This window comes from Glycine soja, chromosome 4, assembly GCF_004193775.1.
Source record: "Glycine soja cultivar W05 chromosome 4, ASM419377v2, whole genome shotgun sequence".
Lineage (NCBI taxonomy): Eukaryota > Viridiplantae > Streptophyta > Magnoliopsida > Fabales > Fabaceae > Glycine > Glycine soja.
The window spans coordinates 50,488,942-50,504,074 of NC_041005.1; the positions used below are offsets into that span (position 1 = coordinate 50,488,942).

General features: G+C 33.3%; 2 protein-coding genes across 2 annotated transcripts; one reads left to right on the forward strand and one right to left on the reverse strand.

Moving 5' to 3' along the window:
* Positions 1 to 1,773: 1,773 nt before the first annotated feature.
* On the reverse strand, positions 1,774 to 9,157 carry LOC114410342 (vacuolar protein sorting-associated protein 45 homolog). The gene is made up of 13 exons (XM_028374263.1): positions 8,855 to 9,157; positions 8,034 to 8,235; positions 7,811 to 7,890; positions 7,161 to 7,388; positions 6,721 to 6,846; positions 6,547 to 6,627; positions 6,305 to 6,446; positions 6,011 to 6,189; positions 4,471 to 4,626; positions 4,053 to 4,160; positions 3,838 to 3,959; positions 2,714 to 2,845; positions 1,774 to 2,350 (listed from the first exon to the last, which is right to left on the reverse strand). The coding sequence occupies exons 1-13, from the start codon at positions 8,942 to 8,944 to the stop codon at positions 2,290 to 2,292; spliced, it is 1,707 nt and encodes a 568-aa protein (XP_028230064.1). The 5' UTR covers positions 8,945 to 9,157; the 3' UTR covers positions 1,774 to 2,289.
* A 1,555-nt stretch (positions 9,158 to 10,712) lies between these two features.
* Positions 10,713 to 13,589, forward strand: LOC114410343. Its single transcript, XM_028374264.1, has 5 exons — positions 10,713 to 11,013; positions 11,099 to 11,169; positions 11,280 to 11,455; positions 12,411 to 12,519; positions 12,948 to 13,589. Exons 1-5 carry the CDS (start codon positions 10,749 to 10,751, stop codon positions 13,254 to 13,256), a joined length of 930 nt encoding a protein of 309 aa, XP_028230065.1. The 5' UTR covers positions 10,713 to 10,748; the 3' UTR covers positions 13,257 to 13,589.
* Positions 13,590 to 15,133: the final 1,544 nt, after the last annotated feature.

The window sequence follows — 15,133 nt, forward strand, 5'->3', positions numbered from 1 at the left end:
AATCATTCAACGTTATATAATAATTTCTCATCAAATTAGAGATAATAGAAAATGTATTATTTTTTCATCCTCTAAAAATTAGAGACAATAATAAAAAAATTATAATAATCCATCCACTTTATTTTATTCAACAAACCTAACTAAATCTCTTACCAAGGAGGTGTTCCTTCTGCCAAGGAAAATATTAAATGCATTCTCAATTTTTCTTTCATCTTATTTTTATATCATTATTTTCTTATATCTTTATGTTTATCATCACATCATTTAAGCATGGTCTTGCACCAAAATTATGTTTTACCTCATGTTGGAACTAAAATAATATTTTTTTTAACAATATCAAAAGAAATGTCTTTTGAAACGTCCGTTCAAGGCAAAAGTAACAAAGAAATGTCCTTTGAAACGTCCGTTCAAGTTCTATCTACGAAAAACCAAACATTCACCCATTCTTCTTGCCAAACAGTCAGAGGCAGAATAATGATTTCTGCTGTAAGTATGAAAAAATAAAAATAATATAGTAATTGATATGATAAGAAAATATATTTTTTAAGAAAACAAATTAGAGAAATTCAATGTTTTTTTTTTCTGTAGCAAACTCAATGTTAATATACAAATAATGATATGAAAGGTGTGGAAACAACGTAAATACTAATTTTCTTGATAAATCCAGTCATCAAGGAATTGGTACTATATACGTTAACAAAATCGTCGTGTTTGCTACGGATGCCTAATGATTAACAAATAGTCAAATATGTCTTGAATATTTTTAACTAGTTATATATACATAATTCTATTAAAAAATAGGGGGGAATACGCACTTTAGTCTTCAAAAGTGTGAGACACTATTATTTTAGTTCTTCAAAAAATAATAAAATTCAAAAATAAATTTGTATGTTATCACTTTAATTCTTAAACTTAAATACTTATTGTTACCTGAATTAATAAAAGAAAATTAAATTCAAAATTGTGCTAAAAAAACTAAAGTTGAAAGTCCAAAAAATTTAACATTGGCCATAAAAAAAATCATGCTCCAAAATTGTATTAACTTAAATTTGAGAGTTCAACAACCAAAATGAACCTCTTAAAAATAAAATAAATTATCTCAAATTTGAGAGTATAACCAAAATGAATATTTAAAAAAAAATCAAAATAAATTTTTTTAAAAATAACAATCAAAAATACATTTTAACCTAGAGTATACACATTTGTTATATTTTATGACCTGAATTTAAGATTTCATTAATTCTTTACATATATTAAAACTGAGTTAAATATTACTTTTTTAGCTAACAAGTTTTATTGTCATCTTCTATAATCAATTTTTAATTTGTCAAAAAATAGGACAAATAAAAAATAAAATACATTTCATTCAATTAAAACATGAATTAAGAGCCTCGATATTCCATTAAGTTGGAATTTGTATTTTCATTTATCAATTTTAATTAAAATGTCATATGTTAGTCTAACTTATTGTTGGGACTGTAGACTTATTATCAATGGTTTAACTTATAAAGGGTGAAATTTTTCATAAACGATAATTGTGCAATTATTATTACTCTTTTTCAGTTGAAATATAAAAAAAATAAAAATCATACGCTGCACAAGATATAAGTGCACGAGATTTTGACGTCTTGATGAAATCTTTAGTATGGCCTTTTGAATGAATTGAATCTTTAGTAGTCTATCAGTGGTTCCATCAGAATAAAAAGATTATCAGCCCAGACGTTCTTTGATCTTTGCATGACATTTTCCAACAGACAAAATGGCATCAACAAGTGCATAGTATAAAAATAATATATTAATCACAACTTTGTCTCAGCCTGAACTTATTATGGATCCGTTAATCTACAAATGGAAGACATTTGTTGGTATACAAAAGAATGAGACATTCATTACATGATTATACAAAATTGTTCTTTCATTAGCAAGTGTCAAATAAAACCATTAGACTTGATCAGCCAAAATGATGACCAAAAAAAGGTTTCTTTCATCATACCTATATGTTCCGTGTCTACTTTTTTCCTCACGAACAAAAGAGAGGGGCCCCGGTTTGACATTGAAGTTCTCACACTTCTATCTCAAAGCACACTCATCTGCAATGAACCAACTAGTACCTAACCTGTTAAATGGTTGATGATCGTCTGCAGCAACAATGGATCAAGTCTGATTCCACACATCAAGCTCCTTCTGCAACATATTTTAATACATATACATGTGTTCAAAGCAGAAATCAACCAGCCTGAAGCTGTAAAAACTCTGGCCCTCTAGATGCAAAATGTGCCTGCATAAACTTCAAATGACAGTGGTGCTAGAACGAGCTACCCTTTGAGCTTCTTCCAAGTCCCTCAAAAACCTGTAAATTTACAAAAACACCTGTTACTAAGAAATCCAGATTGTTACCTGGTGCCGAGCAAGTTGAATGTTTTTGCAGTTAACTAAAGCACCTTGAACCAATCAATGAACAACCAACTATAACAAAGCCATCAATCTGTAAGTCAAAACCAACTCACTTCGAGCAACATTTAAAATGACTAACTAGCCCAAACTATGACTCCTTTCATGTTTTGCAGTCAACACATTACACAAGATAAAATTGGAACTGTAAATTAAAAAATTATTATCAATTCTAGCATGCCAAATTGAAAGCACAACTGGAGCAAACAAAGTGGACATCTCCACTAATCAAATTCAAACTATCTTTATGACTTAATCATACCTTTTAGAATTAAGAACAGAAGAGCCGCCAAGAATAAAACGAATGCCGGTATTGCTAGCATTTTGTAAAGCAACAGACCGTGACTCCTCATAAGTTGTCCCACCAACAATGAAGATGATCACATCCTGTGGCCTGCTTTTCATTTAGTCGTCAACAACAAAGATCTGATTATTCCATAATTCTATGATAATAATGGCTATTAATAAAGATTAAAAACTTCCTATTACAATTGCGCTGTCTGTACTGGACTACCGGTCAAAAAACCTTTTACTAGATGATTTGTCAGGACGCAGGAGTTGAACAAATATTAAACACAAAACTTTGCATTGAAAATTTTCAAACTTCTAAATAATCCTTTTTTAAAATGAAGCACGTGAAAAATTCAGATAGACCTACAATAGCTTTATCAGATAACTAACCAGATTAACTCCAAAAGTATAGTTTACTCTTGCAGCTGTTAGTCAAACATAAGACATTTAACAGATTGCATAATTTACAGATTTGTGAGAGGTTATGAAAAGCATAGGGCATAGACCAGAGCTGCAAGGGATAAAATCATGTGATGTCAGTGCTACCACATGGCAGAAGTTATAAACAGTAACAGCTCAGATTAAGGTAGTTAAAACTTTGTAAGGATAGGCAGAATGGGATTAGTATTTGTCTTCCCTTGGAGACCATAGCCACCAATCTATTATGGGGTTCTGTACTATGGATAAAATAAACTATAAGTATAATACAGAAGGAATTGCAGAATTCTGTACTTATCAAGTGTGTGAACCCACTACTATTGTGTTGCGAAAACTCAAGATAGTGCACCTTTATTAATGTGTTCCCAAAGTGAAGCCTGTCCTACCTCGTTACACATTGAATTTCTTATATGATTTGTCACATAAATGGTGCCACATTACATTGTAGACAATTGAAATAATTTTCTACATCAATTTGATAAATAGTTAGTGCTAAAAACTAAGAAGTTTGTCACTGTTATTTCACTTCATTAAATATAACATTATTTAGCAATCAGGAAGCAATGTAGTGGCATCACTAATCATGATAGAAACCAAGTTACATCTAGAAATTCACAAAAAAGATACAATTAAAAGTTTATATTTAATAGGACAAACCTTCCCTGTTGAAAGTGATTTCCAATGAATGGGTAGTCCACATCTCTCAACCTCCCTTTGACAATGCTTTCCATGATTTGAAACAGAAGTGGCTGGTGCTGGGTGTAAACATTCTCAACACCCTGCACCAAAACTCAGAAAAGCAAGAGTTTTTAAGATTGAAGACTTGGATCATCAAGGATATGGTATAATAATCACAATATTTCTATGCATACCTTCAAACCACGAGCCATGTTACGGGCAATATTCATTAGATCTCGATTTCCAAAAAGATCACCAGTTCTCTTGTCAACACCTGCTTGCTTCAGAAGAAACTGGACAAGCTGTGGCGCCACAACAAAGATCAATATCAGTAACTTTCTCATGTAACCATATAAAAAACAACAGTGGCATCCATCCATATTCTGTTCTTAATTTAACTTTTAATCTAATTGAATGTAAATTTCTACATTGAGAATCCAAAGCCAGTGATATGACAAGACAAAACAACCCCAAATAGTCTCGCCATCACTACTCAATTATCCAAAGGATTAAAAGGTACAAGTTCCCATAAGGTTTAGAGACTGACATTCAGACATTCATGCATGAGAATAATGGATTTAAGAAGAAAAGCAACAGTTTAAATTAGTTTACCCCAGGTTTGTACTTGGCAGATCTGGAAGCCAATTTGTTGAAGAGCTGCATTAATTGAACAGGGCTATCTTTCTCATATCGTAAAGCATACAGCATGACCAGACGTAGTCGGTCCACATCTGATATGCTTTCATTGTTTAGTAGATTTGTCACTGCCTGCAGGAGATTACATTAGAGACGACATAAGTTATCACCTTTATTGTTTTAAAGTTTTCATCAGTACATATAATAACAATTAACAAGGGAAAATAGAAAACCTTTTTTTTATGTAGGGGAAGGGGGTTATAATAAAAAGATTGCTTCATTTACGTATACCATATAATCTGTCATGATACACATGAATATTTTGCCAAGTGAAACCAAACTACTAAAGATGAATATTATTCAAGGATTTGTTTACTCTTATAATACACTGTTGATTGTTGTTTTTACTTTGTATCATTGCTGGGAAGTCAAATATGAGTGAAGAAGTCCCACATTGGAAAAAAAAAAATGGAATTATGAGTATAGAGTAAGTCAGAAAAACTCATTTCATCCATGAAAATAGCAATTTATGAGGGAAACCATATGAAGCTTAATGGGTAACCCATTGTTGGGCATACTGGGCCAGCAGTTAGGAGCTAGCAAATAAAGAAGAGAAGGGGTAAGGGAAGGATGGGCGTAACAGAAAGGACAAGTGCAATTAATGAGTGGAGAAAGATGGTAACAATTCTATATAGAGGGGACAGGGGAGGTGGGTTGGAAGGTATGACAGCATTTGCAAAGGATCATTGGGGAATAGCTGAGAGTAGGAGTCAGTCCTTTCTCACTTCTCAGTGCAGGGGTCCTTTCCCTTCTTATGTCTTCCATTTTTTTGTAGTAAGTTGGAGCTTGCTCTAATAAGCACCCCAAGCACTAGGGTAACCCTCCCTTAAAAGTTAGCTGTTAAAGGGGGGAGAATCAAGCCACTTAAGTACTCCACCAAGCATCCTAATACTAGATGTGGGACTTAATACCAAGTCCCTATCAAAGCATGGCCCTTGAGAGCCAACCTTCCGGCGGCTGCACTCTATGACACTTCACTCAGCCTTATGGTCATCCCCTCCATAAGTAGCCCTTTCCAAGACATTAAGAACCAACTCTGATACAAATTGATAAGCACCCAAGCACTAGGAGAACCCTCCTTTAAAAGCTAGCAGTTAAAGGGGGAGTACCAAGCCACTTAAGTACTCCACCAAGTATCTCATACTACTTAATGTGGGACTTGGGCACTCCATAATACCCAAGTCCCTATCAAGCTCCCACTCAATATTTCAATCTTCATATAGTTTATGTTTTGAATTCTGTAACAGAGGCTCATTCCTTTGGATTCAGTGACTACTTCCGTATAAATAATACCTTCAGTTCTTATTTTTCAATTCAGTTCCTATCAGAACCCTAGTCCTGGGACTCGAAAAAAAATTATTTACTTTAACCTTTATTTAATGACCATCCAAAACTTCTGAAATTAGAGCAAAAGCAAGGAGAATATTTCAATAAATTAAGACCATATAATATATACCTCAAAAGCAGCTCCTTGTCCTCCATTGCAAGCCAACTCCTGTTCTGTTTGCGAAACTGACATAAGTTTTCGCTCTTCAACTATCTTGCTCATTTCAGTTACTAAAGTAACATGTTTGGTCACATTTCCATGCATTTTTCTGTACTCAGGATAATTATCAACAAATTTGGCCATGTCCTCTGCCAAGAGTCAAATCATAAAATCAGTGAATTTTATACTATGCCACCAAGTATAAATAAGTTTCACAGATGACAGAAATTTATTACTCTGATGTGAGAGAATAACAATACAAACCTATTGTTTGGATGTTCTGGTTACTTTTTGACACTTGCTGAAATTCATCAACCATCCGCTTGATATTCATACCTATATCTCCAAAATTCTCATACATGTTAGCTTTGAAAAATGAATCTTGTTCTGATGATAACACAACCTCCTGTAACAAAAAATAGCAAAAAAGTTACCTTTTAATGAGCACAAATTCTGTAATGCAATACACTAATGACATAATTACCCAGTTTAAGAAATGTTCCAACCTCCTGATCCTTTGGAAATTTACCAATGGATTTTAAGTCCACTTTGTTGTCTTGGATTCCTATTAATTCATGAACCATAGCCTGTACAGTATAACACCACAATTGAGCATTACTTATATGAATAAACAACTTATCAGATTATAAGCACTAGAGATATGTTAATCTTCCAGATACCTGATAGGTCCATTGATTTAGCAGTGGGGTTACAGGATCATCCCTCCTGTCAATCACTAACAGCAGTGGAGAAACTTCCATTCGCCTAAAATCAAAAAGACCACTTTCCTCTTGGTACATCAATTTCTGTTCAAGCCCAGTAACGTAAATTAGCTTTCACTATGTGTGCAAGCACAATCATTAATGATAAATATGGCATGCTGTGATACACACATTGCCAGAATGCCAGCCAAAAGAACATATACATTAACTATGTGTGTAAAGCAGTATGCATGTGCTCAAAGAAAAGCTCTATCCGATTCAAAATCATATAAATGATGAAGATATAAAAGCTTGAATTCATCAAATAAACTGGTAACCACATTTCCAAAATGCATATATAATTATCTAATATAAACAAAAAACAAATGCAGTGAGTTAGAAAAAGTGCATGAACTCACAGCTGCTTCCTGTGCTATCCTTTTTGCAATGTCAGATGTCCTTTGATACCTAATTACTGGCCTTCGTTTTAATGCCAAAAAAAGAGCTGCAAGACCATCAACAACCCTGTCAGAGAAGCGCTGCACTGTTGAAGGATCTACCATAGCTGGGAGCATATATATGTAATGTGAAGGCACGTGCAAAGTGAAATGATACGGATCAATGGCAACAAAATCTGCATAGAACTCCTGGATGATCAGGACAACAACTGTGTCAGAATTAAACTTTGCAACACAAACCCTGCATTTGAGATTGCAATTTGAAACATAAAGGTTGGGGGGTTCAAGGCTTCATGCTCAACAAATGTGGAGTCATTTGTCAGATAAAGAACAGGATGGTGAATAAGCAAACTATGCAATTATAGAAGGAATAAGAAAGAAGCGGATATCCTTCCATGTTCCATCAGGGATTTTTTTCATGAGAACTTATAATATTTTTGTGACACTATCAAATGATCTGTATTTTTCTCATCTATTTTAAAATGAATTCTCAGACAAGCATCTGTCATCACAAAATTTTATGCAGCTCAAAAACCACAAAATGGTTATAGCAAAGTAGGCCAAACAGGAAGGAAAAAAGTAAGCAGTAAAGTGCACACATAAATAACTACCTGAACTTGCTGGACAACTTCCTGTTCATCTGAATCAGCAAGTAAGTGAATCTGAGTGTCCTTCAATATGTTGGAGAAAACTGTAATTTCAGAATGGATTCACAAAGTGTCTTCAAATCAATGGGAGAAAATTACTACTTAACAAGGGGAAATTAAAAATTAAATTCTAAAGGATTGCCCTGTATCTTATCTAAGATTCAAGCAAAAAATTTAAAGAACCTACATAGATGATACTCTCCAAATCTAGGACTAGCCAGCTGGTGGCGCAAAAGCTGGATATTCTCCGATGTAGGTCGAAGGAAGTAAACAGCCTTGAGATGCGACATTGATTCGTTTGACTTGGAAATAGAATCTACCAACTCTACCAAAAACACTTCTTTCTGAAGAAGCTCCGACTGTGAATACACGACACTCACAATACCTACCTGCACCAATTTTCCGAAAAAGTGGACTCCACATCAGAACACCATTTTCCTCCTTAATAAGCTCAAGCAAATAAATTCTACAAACCAAGTCCGTTTGGCAGGTTGACTTATGGTTTTGATGAAGTAAAACAAAATCGTATAAGCCAACTCATAATTCTTTAGTGTCTTGGCCATAAAACCACCGACAGTGACTTTACACAAACATATCAACATTATAACTTACGAGCATAATGTCAAAAGAGACCAATATCACAATAATCAATCAAACCGTTATAGTTGTCAAAAGTAGGGAGCTTCATGATTTTGTTTCCCTTAATGAAAAATACATATATTCATATAATGCGGAGTTTCACCGTCAATTCACAGTGCTTTCAAAACTACAATCTGTTCTCACGGTCCACGAAAAATTGCAAATAGATAATTGGAACTACCACGAGTGGCACTAAATCGTCCATGATTCAGAGTGACAATTGGAAAAATAAATAAATAAGTAAGAAAAATCGACCCAACGGTGAACAACACAAGTAATTTTTTATTCAAAAGAAAAAAAAATGATTGATTGATATTTTGATCGGATTTCCCAACATTGTGGGAGATCGTTGAGACAAAGTGCAAGTACCGTTTGAGAATCGAGGATGAGAACCTTCATGCCGGAGATGTCCTGCAAGATGCGATTGATGTAATCGCGCGCAGAGGATGTGACCACCATCTTATGTATGTGTAGTGTAGAACTTGAATCTCTCCGTGAAGATGATGAATCGTTGAGCCAGTTCAAGTGTTTAACTGCAGCGAAAGCGAATCAGGAAGGAGCAGAGAAGCTTAGGGGTTCAGACTTCACAATTCAGAAATTCAGATCCACGACGAACGAGGACGACGAACACTTCGTTCCAAACGCACCGTTTTAGAAGTTGTTTTTGTCTTTATGACAATTTTTGTTGCGACTCCTTTACTTTGTTTGGTCACCTCTTTATTTTTTCTTTATTATATTTTATATATGCATAATATGTTTTTTTTTTTTTTACTGAATCATAAAATGTTATTAACTAGTTAATTATTTCCAGATTCTCACTTAGATAAAAAAATTGTTTTTATTTACACTAATGAATATTAATTGTTTATGTAAAAATAAAGAATAAGATAAAAAATAAACTTTGAAATTAACTTCGAGGCTCTACATGTGAAAAACAGAAATTCTAATTCGCAGAAATATAAATGGAGTAGTTTAGGAATAAATGATAACTTTAATTTTCAGTTTGATGACTTTTTCTGGTACACAAAAATTGTTAGGATGGGGAAACCGTGTAGGACATCAATGTATGTCAAGGCTATAAGCAAAAGTTTACCTAGAAATTTTATTATACATACCTAAATTGCACACAATTTTATCTGGTCTGTAATTACTTAAGGATTGCAAGTTGATAACTAATGGTATTAGACTTAAATTATTAACTTGACCAGAATGTTGAATAAGTGAATTACTAGTCCAACAGTGAGTTATTAGTTTAATAGCAAGTTCCATTTTGTCCTTCTTACTATATTAGATGAATACCCTGATACAAATATTGAGTTAAGTTGACAGACAACTTAATTTGTCCAACATAAAGAAGTTCCTTCATAAGATGAAGTGATGAGAGGATTTTTTTTTATTTTAATTTTGGTAAATGAATGGGATGATTTGTGGTAAAAAAATATTATTACACTTTATTATAAAATTATAGAGAAATTTAATACATTTTACTTCTTTTTTCTACAAGTGCTTAATCTTTTTTTTGTCTTACAGAACAAGTGCTCAATCAGTTAATCTTATATATAGCTAGACAAATCAGTAGTCATAGATGTTGCTCCAACATATATTTTCGTGACAAGAATTATCGAATTCACCAAAAAAAATGACAAGAATTATCGTGAAAATGTGATATATAATGAATATACTACTTTTTTTATGTCATGAATATACTACTTAAAATGGACAGTATTGTTTTAAAAACAATAATTAAAATTCCGGAATGATTTTTATTTTTTAACATAAACCTATTTACAATTTTTTATAAATAGTCAAATTCATCATTGAAATTATGAGGTGCTAATAAATTGATTGATATCTAAATGATAAAAAAATTCAAATTTAGTATTTAAATATGTTAAAAATACGAAAAATTAATTTTACAGATAATTTAATCACAAATTAATCTTAAAATTTACAATTTATTGCAAAATTTGTCCTAAAAAATATAATTTTTTGTGAAATTAGTCTTTTGAGCATTAAAATTTGATTCCACAAATGTAATGAGAGAACTAATTTAACACACTTTTATATATTTAGAGTAAATTTATTTTATATTTTGAGAAACCAATTTATCATCCCATGGTGGCACCTTCATGAATTTTTTATTATTTTTACAGAGCCCAAAAGGATTGGATGTGTGGGATTGGGCCGTTGCACTTGCAATACCCAAAAGATTTGGTTACATCTTTTGGTGGTTTGGCTTGGCACTAGATTCTTGTAGCCGAATATGGATTTGATCAAGGCTTGGAGGTTGAGTCCTTCTGTAAGTGCAATTCCCTCACCATTCTGTGCTGCTCCCATTTGTGTAAGAACTTTCTCTTTTCAGTTTTCAACTTCTCCCTACACTCGTCCAAAGCCTCTAGTTCCAATTCCACGTGGCAAAAGGAGAGACTCTGATTCTGAGCCGCTTCTAGAACCTTCCATCGTGCAAGAAGTTTCATTCGACGACGACGACGAAGAAGAAGAAGAATTCCTTGACGAATTTGAATACGGTACAACTGCGCTCAATCTCTTAATTTTCATTGTTTCTCTTTCTCTTTTCGTACACTCGGTTGAATTTCTCGATTCATTGCGCAGATGAAGCAGCGGATGGCGATGAATACTATGAGGAAGAAGAGGAATACGAAGAGGAGGCTGGTGTGCCTTATGTAAGTTTTTGTTGGGAAAATTAGGTGGATAAATGCGTGTTTTTGTTGGGAAAATTAGGTGGATAAATGCGTGTTTTTGAGACTACGATGTGATTTTGCACGTTTTGAAGGCAGGTGATGGCGGCGCAGGTGGCGGAATCTCCCTCGCCGGAACTTGGTGGGATAAAAAAGCACTAGCCATTGCTAAAGAGGTTACTCTCTCCTTCGATGGCGAATTGCAAATTTATGCTTTTAGAACACTGGTCAACTGCACCATTCAAGTTCGCATTGAGAACCTTTCCAAAAAGTAAGACATTGTTATTAATATTAGTAGTAGTTGTGTATATCTAGCATGATAAACTTTATTATTAATTGAATGGCTATTATGAATAAAGGCATATCTATACTGAACAGTTTGTGATGAATCTTTACTTATTTTATGTAATTGTGGGATCAGATATAATATGCAGGGATTGTCCAATTGTCTATGAAATAACGCATGTATGTATATCTAAGATATCTAGGGAATTTTAGAGATGGTCGTCTGGTGAAATTTACGTGCTATATAACAATGTTTTCCTCCCTAAGAAGTGATTTTATATCGAGTTTTATCTTTCTTTTAGGTCAATTGCTCCTGTTATTTATAGTTATTCTGAGGCTTATTTCTTTCGGTCATATTTGGTATACTCAGATAGGGTGTCTAGGCCAGATTCCAGAATTTGGAACCATTTGATCAGTATGTGAGCAACTGTTGCAATTTATCTGTAAAGAAGATCTACAGAAAAAGGAAATGTTGAAGTTGAATGCAATTTATTGGTATTCAGTATTTCTATGCCCCATAAGAAAACAAAGGTTTTATTTACGTAGTTTAAGGACTGTAAAGCACAATACTTCTGTCTTTTTTTGCATTTCTCCTAACGAAGAAAAGGTCTAAGACTTTTATGATTATACCATGTGTTTAGATTGGTATGGAGTGCCTGATTTATCACAGTTGGAGTGAAAACCTTTTTCATGACCTATGACAGGACTTTTCACCATATAATTAAAGACAGTAAATGCTATTCCTTTGTGTACATTGCTCAATGATTTTTTTTTGGCTTTTAATTACACCGGCACTAACCAAGTATGGATAATCTAGATCATTTCGTGTTTTTCACACGATGCAATTTGTGGCTCGAATTAATATTCCATTTATGCTTAATCTGCTGCTGAACTTGCTATTATAGTGAATGGCTGGCTTAATTGTTGAGTTCTGCCTATAGGTCTGGTTCCCCCAGCCTGGAAGATATTGAAGCCTTCTCTGCAACATATAGAGCAAAATTGGATGAAGCAGAACTTGCCAAATCTGTTCCTGACAATATATGTTTGGAGGTACCATTTCAAGTATGATCAATATATATAAGCACCAATTATGAAGTACTCTTCTATCCTATTAGTTTCATGTGTGACTTAATCAAATCCACACAGCTATGGACAATGTTTTTATGGACATGGACGGATCTAGGTTTTGAGGTTTGGGGGCAGTTGCTCCCCAAGATTTTTATTTTTTAATATGTATAACTACAAGTTGTTCCCATAAAGTGAAATGTAGTAAAAAAGTATATTGTCCCCACAAATTTATATATATGAATATTGCTCCTACAATTTAAAATTTTGGGATCCATCGCAGCTTATAGGGCAAAGGTTATTATGTTTTACCCTCTAGATTTTGAGGGATGATGCTAAGGGATTGAAATTTTGATCATCAATGTTTCATGTTATTGGTTCTATTAGCTTGTTTCTGATATGTGTTCCTTTAGGTGTCTTCTCCTGGCGTTGAAAGAATAGTTCGGATTCCAGATGACCTAGATCGATTCAAGGAACGACCAATGTATGTGAAATATGCCATTAATGATGATCTAAATAATCCAGCTGCAGAAGGTGATGGTGTCTTCAGGCTTGAATCCTTTGACATGGAAACAAAATGTTGTACCTGGGGTTTAGCAGATGTAAAAGTCAACAGACAGAAAGCAGGGAAAGGAAGACCACTGAATAAAAAGCAAAGAGAATGGCGTTTAAGCACCCCCTTTGATTCCTTACGTTTTGTACGGTTGCACTCTGATATTTAAATAATTTATTTTCCCCCAAAGTTTATGATTAGATTTCCATTTTTCGTCTGTATGTGCGTCTGTATATGTACATGCATATAGACTGCATGAATAGATAATTAGAACAATTAGCACATATACTGCTCATGTTCTAACTAGTTCGTGTGAAATGTAAAGCAGAAAACAAATTAAGAGATGCGAGTGGATCAAGAGACATTGGATTGTTTCAGCTTAACCAATGGTCTTGAATTCGAGTTCTAGACATGTTGTTCAATGAGAGTTTTGTTATCCATAATGATGATTCTATCCAATTCAGGTTGCCTCCTATGGAAAATACATTTGGTTCAAGCAATATATCTGTGACATACATTGCAGTTTTCCCCAAGGGTGTGTTTGACAATGAGATTGAGATCATTTTATGATTCCTATCTATAAGCTCGAGTCAAATATCATCTCATAATCCAAATATTGATTAGACAATGAATAAGTCTCTTGCAAAGTATTGGTTCATATCATCACTTGAATTACCAAGTCTTCGTAGCTTCTTGCTTATTTATCCAGTTGTCATCTTATCTTAAAAAAAAAAAAAAAGAAAGAAAATTTGTGTAAATTTCAATGCATTGGATCACACTTAAGTCATAAGTGTGTTCATCACATTAGATTGACTTGGTGAATTCAACAATCCAAATCAAACCAATTAAATCACTTTGGTTAATTCAATTAATTGATTTTTTTACTTCAAATTTTAATTGGATCGGTTTTAGATCAATCCAAAAAAAATAATATCTAAACCAAACTAAATTAAATATAATCAATCCAGATAAATTTAATATAAAAAGAAATGAAAGACACTCCATTCTACCTACCTAATACATCAGATCCTATCTCAAAGAGAAATTATATTAATGTTACAAAATATACAATATCTTTATAAAATAAGAGAAATATAAGATGTGATAAAAAATGTTCATATCTTAACATACCGACGAGTCCTCAAGAAAATCCAATTAGCTCTCTCCATGTGACCTAGTGTATGTGATCCAAAGGAATATTGCCTATTCATTGAATGTGATTAAGAAGGGTAAGAGGCCTACCCGTTCTAAAGAGTCCTCACTTGGATGGTCCACAGACCCTCGAGTGTTAAGTTTAAAGGGCATATATATTTGTTATACTCAGTCGATTTATCCAAATTGTACAAAGAGAAATAGTTAAAGACTATTATATGATTGTAAATTGCTCTAAAAATAAAGTTTTCTAGGATTCTTATGGGTGTATGGTCTTATTCAAGCGCTCATATCATTTTGCAGAAGTGACATAATTGCCAATTTGAACAAAGAGAAGTCATTTTTCTAAATGCTTTGAATGTTCTGTTGACTTTTGGTATAGACAAGTACCATTACTGACAATGATGCACATAAATCTTTCTTGCCAGACACAAGACGATGAGTTTAAAGTCTGTTGATCCATTTTTGTGAATCAGGCTGTGAACGGGGTTTGGTAACCCTTGCAAAAACTAATGGTCTATATATATTGTGTAAACCTACAACTTTTCTGTGAAATGTACTTTTTCTTAGCTCCAATAACTTTGATATATCTTATGGTATTAAAGTCCTGTTTCGTAAGTAGACAAAACTAGTATGCTGACCTTTTCGTTTTTGTAGAACAATTTTTCAAATCAAATGTCTAATTGACATACAGTTTAGTTTATATGAGAAAAAAAAGTGCCACGAACACACACGTCTGTATATGTAAATGTAAGATGTGTATTAATTATTAGTTTTTTTTGTCAACAAGAGGAATCGAGTCTATTACATTTTTTTTCTTTCTTAACTATCCATTGACTCAACCTTATATCTCCCTTCACTTTCTCTTCTAAGATGTATTAGATTTGTCTATGT